The following is an 8,327-nucleotide window of genomic DNA, read 5'->3' as shown; positions in this document are numbered from 1 at the left end:
TATGAATCGTGACAATGAATTTAACCAACTTTTGAGAGGAGTACGACTCTTTCAACAATATGTCGTCGACATGGCTGCAAAGATTGAGAGCGATAGGCTCAATTATATTCGCCTAAATCAAGCATCGTTGAGATCAACAACTTACAAAGGCCTGGACGGATGCCTTAAATGATAATGACGATTTGGATAACATTGGAAAGCGCATAATCCTCTCCTCAACATTTGTCGGTGGACCGAGATACATGATGGAACGATGCCAGGACGCCATGATGTATGTTCGGAAGTACGGCACTGCTTCGTTTTTCATTACGATGACTTGCAATCCGAAGTGGAGCGAGATCCAACGCTGCCTCTTTTTGAATCAGCAGCCGTGTGATAGACCAGACTTGATTACAAGGGTCTTCGATCTGAAAAGAAAACTCTTCATCAAGTGCCTTACTGGACCGGATGGCCTCTTTGGAAATTGTATAGCTTTTGTCTTGACTGTGGAATATCAGAAGAGAGGACTGCCTCATTTGCACTGTCTGCTGTGGCTTGACGAAGCGAATAAGCCACGGCCACGAGATGTTGACAGATTTGTGCAAGCTGAAATACCAGACCCGCAGTTAGATCCCGAGCTGCATGGATTGGTACTAAAGCACATGATTCATGGACCGTACTGCAACCACACCTCTCAGTGTTGGAAGAATGGAAGATGCAGTAAGAGATTCCCGAAGCCATTTATCGAGAGCACAAGGTGTGGAGATGATTCTTATCCTATGTACAGGAGAAGATCTCCGGATATGGGAGGATTTCAAGGACATCAAGAACGACGCCGGCATCGACCTATTACTTCTGAATGGGTTGTGCCCTATAATGCTCAACTCTTGAAGTTGTTCCAATGTCACTTGAATGTTGAGATATGCTCCTCTGTCAAGTCGGTCAAATACGTCATCAAGTACACCTTGAAGGGGAGTGATCAAGCAGTTTTGGGACTTAACATGGATGACGAGATTATACAGTACTTGACTGGAAGATACATTGGTCCATCAGAAGCAGTGGGATCAATCCTTGGATTTACAACTCATGAGAGACACCCTCCTGTCATTCGACTCCAGGTACATCTACCAGAAGAACAACGAGTCGTTATCACAGCCGATGCTGTTCAGCGGGTGAGAAATGATGATTTCGCGAGAACAACTTTAACTGCATTCATGGAATTGTGTTCTCGAGATCAATTTGCACGGACTTTGTATTACGCTGATGTTCCCCGGTTTTACACGTGGAACAATAAGAAATGGCAAAAAAGGAAGGTTGGAAAGATAGTGGAGGATTTTCCAGGTTTTTTTGAAGTCAACGTTCTGGGACGTGTGTATACAGTTTCTCCAAGATGTGGTGATCTGTACTACTTGAGACTGCTTCTCCATCACGTAAAAGGGCCAGTATCCTTTGATTCATTAAGGACACATGATGGACATATTCTTTCTTCATTCAAAGACGTCTGCATAGAAAGAGGTTTGTTGCAAGATGATGACCATTGGCGACAGACGATGGAAGATGCTGAGAAGACAAAGCTCCTGGTGCAATAAGAGATTTATTTGTCGTTTTGCTGATGAACGACGAGGTCAACAATCCTCGACAACTATGGGATCGCTTCAAGAATTCCATGTCTGAGAATTTCCTTGAAAAAGAATCGACACTAAGCAGTCATCAAAATATCATGATTGATGAGAGGCATCATGATCAAGCTCTGTTGTATATTCAAGACAAGCTTGCGAATTATAACAAGACCCTGGGATACTTTCATTTGCCCAAACCAAGAATGGAAGGATGAACATTGTTGACAATCCAGAATTACTGCATGAGTTGCAGTATAGTGTGCCTGAACAACAGCAGTTTGTTCAGTTTGTTGCAGAGAAGGAGCCGATGCTGAATGCTGAGCAAAGAGTCGTGTATGACCATGTGTGCGGCTGCTTGGATAGGAATGTTCCTTCAATGATTTTCATTGATTCCCCAGCAGGAACGGGAAAGACATTTCTCACAAATTTGATCCTCTCCAAAGTTAGAGGTAAAGGTGATGTTGCTTTTGCTGTAGCATCCTCTGGGATAGCTGCTACATTGATGCCTGGTGGAAGAACTGCACATTCTCGCTTCAAGATACCCATCGAAGTGAGCGAGAATACAATGTGCAACATTGAAAAGAATTCCTACACGGCACAGTTGATCAGGCAAGTGAGACTGATTGTTTGGGATGAGTGTCCGATGATTAGGAGGGAGAGCTTCGAAGCCGTGGATAGAACTCTTCGGGATATATGCACCAAGGATGAGCCTTTTGGCGGTATTATTACCGTTTGTTGTGGTGATTTTAGACAACTCCTTCCTGTTGTGAAAAGGGGAAACGATGCTGATATTGAAAATTCATGCATCAAGAAATCCTACTTGTGGAGGACTTTCACCATGTTCAACTTGAAGAGGAATATGCGATTGGGAGATGGAGAAGACGACTATTCTCAATTTTTGCTGAATGTTGGAGAAGACAGGATTTTGAAAAATGAAGACGATGAGATTGAAATCCCACAAGACATGGTTCTAGCTGGAAGATCACTGGAGGATTGCATGGATTTTATATATCCCACCTTCGACAATCCTGCCGAATTATTCTCTAACAATTGTATCTTGGTTCCGCTCAATGACATTATGAGGAGCATCAATTCTAGATGTATCAGATGCTTCCCTGGGATCATGAAGACATACCTTTCGTTCAATACTGTGACTGAGGGAACTAATGCTACTCACTTCCCAACAGAATTCCTCGATTCAGTGGAGATCTCTGGATTACCACTGCACAAATTGGAGTTGAAAAAGGGATCTCCGATCATTTTAATGAGGAATTTGGCACCACCAAGACTATGCAACGGAACGAGGATGATTGTGGAACAGCTACACAACAATTTGATCGTTGCAAAAATCACCATTGGAGCCTTCAGAAATGAAATTGTGATGATTCCTAGGATACCGCTTACTTTGACAGAAGGCGAAGACATTCCCTTTCAGCGGAGACAATTCCCCGTTCAGACGTGTTTTGCTATGACAATCCACAGAGCACAAGGACAGACCATGGAAAAAGTGTTGATATACCTGGAGAAACCGGTATTTCAGCATGGTCAATTGTATGTGGCTCTTAGCCGAGGAAAGGCTAGGGAAAATGTCAAAGTTTTCCTAAATGATAGTATATCAACAAAGAATGTTGTCATTCGAAGCGTGCTTCGCTGAGCAATGACTCCCCAAGTGGGACCTGGACCAATGAGGCATCGAGCGGGAGGTCAGAGCATATTAATCGGTCGCACGTGTGGAGGAGCGGCAGGAGCCAATCACATTGTAACGTCACACACGGATGACGGGCACTGGAGATGGAAAAGTCCTTCTAACGTAAGTATTAGATCAATTGAGGAAGGATATCCTTGCTATGGAGGGCGTGCAGCGTAGGTTCACTAGGTTAATTCCCGGAATGGCGGGACTGTCGTATGTTGAAAGGCTGGAGCGATTGGGCTTGTATACACTGGAATTGTCTATTGTCTATAATTGGCCCCAACTGCACAGGCGCGGACCCGTTGGGTTCGCATTGAGTCACCAACAGCAAAGAGACATCGAGTAGCAGCGAGGACTAGAATGGAACAAGAGGAGCAACAATAGATAACGGAACGTGTGAGGATCAACGAGAAAGAATGCAAAACAGAAAGTGACAGGTACTAAAGAGAGCTGGATAGAGCTCTTAAGGATAGCGGAGTGAGGGGGTATGGGGGAGAAGGCAGGAACGGGGTACTGATTGAGAGTGATCAGCCATCATCGCATTGAATGGCACCTATTGTCTATTGTCTATTGATATTTCAATATTTTTGAGATCATGCCAAGAGGAGGGAGCAAACAATTCACAGCTTGGTCAAGGAAGGAACGATGCAAAGAGACATCGAAAGACAGTGAGGAGCAGAAGGGAACAAGAGGAGCAACAACAAATAACTGGACGTGTGAGGATCAATGAGAAAGAAAGCAAACAGAAAGTGACAGGTACTAAAGAAACTTTTTCTTTGAGGTTTATTTTATTTCAAGAAGAAAAATGCCATTTTGATCTAATGCTTTCGTGTTCATTAGTAAGTAGGTTTTTATTTAGAATTTATAAAAATATACATCCTAATATTTCTATGCTTTTTAGATCATGCCAGGAGGAGGGAGCAAACAATTCACAGCTTGGTCAAGGAAGGAACGACGCGAGGAGACATCGAAAGGGAGTGAGTAGCAGAAGAGACATCGAGAGGCAGTGAGGGACAGAATGGAACAAGAGGAGCAACAATAAATGACGGAACGTGTGAGGATCAACGAGAACGAACGCAAAACAGAAAGTGACAGGTATTAAAGAACCTTTTTGAGGTTTATTTTATTTCAAGAAAAATAAATTGCCATTTTGATCTAATGATTTCGTGTTCATTAATAAGTAAGTTTTTATTTAGAATTTATAAATATATACATCGTGGTATTTCTATATTTTTTAGATTATGCTAAGAGGAGGGAGCAAACAATTCACAGCTTGGTCAAGGAAGGAACGACGCAAAGAGACATCGAAAGACAGTGGGGAGCAGAAGGGAACAAGAGGAGCAACAACAAATAACTGGACGTGTGAGGATCAATGAGAAAGACGCAAAACAGAAAGTGACAGGCACTAAAGAACCTTTTTGATTGAGATTTATTTTATTTCAAGAACAAAAAAGCCATTTTGAGCTATTGCTTTCGTGTTCATTAGTAAGTAGGTTTTTGTAAAAGGATATCACTCGTACGCAGAGTCTTTTACTAAATACGTTTATTAATAGCACTATACACATTATGCCCTAGCTGTCCGTGGTCATCACTGGAACTAGAGAGCGAGCTGGAGGTGGGGAAACTACAATTATACAAGAGACCATGGGGCGTGGTTAGTAGTGGTGAGGTCACTATGTTAAAGGAACATGCACTGATCTACATCCTTCCTCTTGGAAACAAAAGCGACCACGGCTCATACGCTAGACTTATGCTATAAGCAGGGAGCAGATAGAATGCAGCACAACACAGACTACTCGTACCCACCGTACCGGACAGGCGGCTTGACCACTCGCCCAGAGCGGGTGCGCAACCCCCCATCCCCTTCGGTCGAAGGAAGAGCAGGCACGGGTGCGGGTACAGAGGCAGGGGAACCAGGTGAAGGAGGAGAACGGGGCGGCGATACCCGCAAACGCGCTGGCGAAGGAGGGGAAGGGGGCTGGGGCGAGCCGGGCACAGACAGTCGAGACGGCGCAGGTTGGGGCACGCGAGGATGGACGGGAGCAGGAGGCACACCAGGCACCGGGGACTGGACGGGAGGTGAATACGGGACCGCGGGAGGCGGTGCAGGCTCGTTGACCAGCATCAGGTGCTGGCGGGTACGACGGTACACGGTGCCCTCGTAATTAACCAGGTACGACCGTGGAGAGTCAGCGTTGCCGACGACCACGGCAAGCCTGTGGTGACCCGAGGCGGACTCCATCCGGACAACCTGGCCAGCGAACAGAGGGGGAAGGGGACGGGACGATTTGTCAAAGGAGCGCTTCTGAATGACTTGCCTTTCGATGATGCGCTCCTTGACAGCGGCAGGGCTGCGAGCCGTTGGTTTCAGGGATTGCTGGGAGACGGGGATGGGGGGTCTAGTGGTGCGGGACATTAGGCGCTGGGCCGGGGAACCGAGCGCGGGGTCCCGGGAGATGTTGCGGAGGTTGAGGAGGGCAAGGTACAAATCAGAACTGGTAAACCGACAACGTTCCATGAGTTCCTTTGCGCTGCGGACAGCGCGCTCTGCAAGTCCATTGCTTTGCGGGTACTCGGGGCTGCTGGTGATGTGGCGAAAGTTCCACAGGGTTGCGAAAGCGGCAAACTCCGCGCTGGTAAACTGGCTTCCGTTGTCGGACTGGAGGGATGCCGGGGAACCAAAGGTAGAGAAGTGGCGGCGAAGCTTCCCGATGACGGCAGCAGACGTGAGGGACGGCAGCAGGTCCACCTCGAACCAGCTGGAGTAGGAGTCCACCAGGACCAGGTAGTGTTTGCCACGCCACTCGAAAATGTCGGCGGCAACAGCCATCCACGGCAACTCGGGAGCCGGCTGCTGCAGGAGAGGCTGGCGCTGCTGATGAGGTAGTAGGCGGTTGCAGGCAGCGCAGGCGGAGACCCTGTCCCGGATGTCCCGAACCATGCCAGGCCAGTAAAATTGTTCTTGGGCCTGGGATAAAGTGGCCTCCACCCCGGGGTGTCCGTTGTGGGCAGTCTGGAAGTAGTGATCTCGCAGCGCGGCCGGCACCACGACCTTGTGACCCTTCACCACTACGCCCGCGTGCAGCACCAGTTCGTCCCGAACCAGGAAGTAGGGCACGGCACCAGCCGGCAGGGAAGACCGTCGGTCAGGCCAGCCATGGCGGATGACGCTCTCAAGCTGTTGCAGGGCAGGATCAGCGGCAGTGTGTGTAACCAGGGACTGCATCTGCGAAGATGGAACGATGTTGACGTTCAACACCATCAGGTCAGCCGTTTCGTACGGATGGCGGGAAATGGAAGGCAGTGGGGCACGGGACAAAGTATCTGCCACGAACATCTCTTTGCCCTTGCGGTACACGATATCGAATGTAAAGCGCTGAAGCTGCAGCATCATTCGCTGCAAACGGGACGAGGCTGCGTGGATGGGCTTGTTCAGAATAGAGACCAGCGGTTGGTGGTCAGTTTCGATGGTGAAGGTGTTGCCCAGAACGTAGTCTTTGAATTTTGAGCACGCGAATACCACGGCAAGGAGCTCTTTCTCAATCTGCGCGTAGCGCTGTTCAGCAGGGGTCATTGTGCGAGAGGCATAGGAGACGGGCAGCTGCCGGTCGTCATAGAGCTGCAGGCAGGCAGCACCGAGGCCGAAACGAGATGCATCGCAGGTGAGGACGATTGGCCTGTTCAGGTCGAAAAACTGCAAAGTGGGGGTCCGTGCGAGTCTGGACTTCAGGGCCACGAAGGCCGACTGGTGGTGCGGGAGCCAGGCCCAGGCATATTCCTTCTTGGTCAGCTCCCTCAGGGGGGCACTCAGTTCGCTGAGGTCGGGTATGAACTTGCCTAAGTAGTTGACCATGCCCAGAAAGCGCTGCAGGCCGGGCACGTCAGTGGGAGCGGGCATATCGGTGATCGCCGCCGTCTTCTCGGGGTCTGGCCTCAGGCCCCCCGCCGTGAACACATGGCCAACGTAGGTGACTTCCTCAACGCGGAATCGACACTTCCGTTGATTAAGTTTGAGATTAATCTCACGAGCCCTGTCCAGGACCTGGCGGAGGTGTCGGTCGTGCTCGGCGACGTCCCTCCCGTACACCAGGATGTCATCCACAATGATGGCGCACGGCAACCCGGCAAACAGTTGTTCCATTGTACGCTGGAAAACCTCGCTTGCTGAGTTGATCCCAAAAGGCATGCGGAGGAAACGGAACCTGCCAAAAGGTGTGCTGAAGGTGGTCAGGAAGGAGGAACGTGCATCCAAAGGGATCTGCCAAAAGGAGCTCTTGGCATCTAGGACCGAGAAAACTGTGGCTGGACCGACCTGTGCCGCGACGTCCTCCACCGTCCGCATGGGGTAGTGCGGGCGCTTGATAGCCAGGTTTAGGTCCTTTGGGTTGATGCAGATCCTGATCTCGCTCGCATCCTTCTTGGCAGCGACCACCATGGTGGAGACCCACTGGGTGGGGGCACTCACCTCCTTGAGGATGCCCATGTCCACCATGCCACGTAGTGTGGACTCCACGCGCCCCTTCATGGCAAAAGACACACGGTGGGCCGGTCTGACCACCGGGTTGACCCCCGGGTCAACAACGATCTTGTAGGCACAGGGCAGCTTCCCCAGGACGTCATCAAATCGGTCGGGATACTCGATCAGGGGGTCCATGGGGGCCTGCACCAGGTGGATGTCGCGGTGGAATGAAACCAAGCCAAAGTCCTGGCATGCACGGGCGCCCAGCAGGGTGACGTTGTCAGATGCTAGCAGGAGGAACGTGAGGGGCCGAGAGGTCTCCAGAACAGTACAGATAACCGTTGCCTTCCCCACGGCAACCAGAACACCTCCCCCATAGGCATGAAGGCGGGAGTTGTCGGGAGTAACCCTCTCCCCCGAGCTTATCTGCTCGAAGAGGCCAACAGACATAACATTTGCAAAAGCACCAGTATCGACCTTGGCAGGGAATGAGTGTCCATTGACAGTAACATGCACGGAAGGATCCGTTATCAACGCAGGTGCACCCAAAAGCGAAAACACTGTATCTGGATCGGGGAGT

General features: G+C 49.6%; 1 protein-coding gene across 1 annotated transcript; it reads left to right on the top strand.

The window, feature by feature from the left end:
- Positions 1–245: 245 nt before the first annotated feature.
- LOC144591820 (uncharacterized) lies at positions 246–1,000 on the top strand (the record flags this gene model as incomplete). The annotated part of the gene is made up of 1 exon (XM_078395839.1): positions 246–1,000. A coding segment is annotated over exon 1 (755 nt), but the record flags the coding sequence as incomplete, so codon positions are not given.
- Positions 1,001–8,327: the final 7,327 nt, after the last annotated feature.

Source organism: Rhinoraja longicauda, unplaced genomic scaffold (assembly GCF_053455715.1).
Source record: "Rhinoraja longicauda isolate Sanriku21f unplaced genomic scaffold, sRhiLon1.1 Scf002107, whole genome shotgun sequence".
Lineage (NCBI taxonomy): Eukaryota > Metazoa > Chordata > Chondrichthyes > Rajiformes > Arhynchobatidae > Rhinoraja > Rhinoraja longicauda.
Note: the sequence above shows the minus strand (reverse complement) of the source record. Positions and strands in the feature narration are given on the sequence as shown.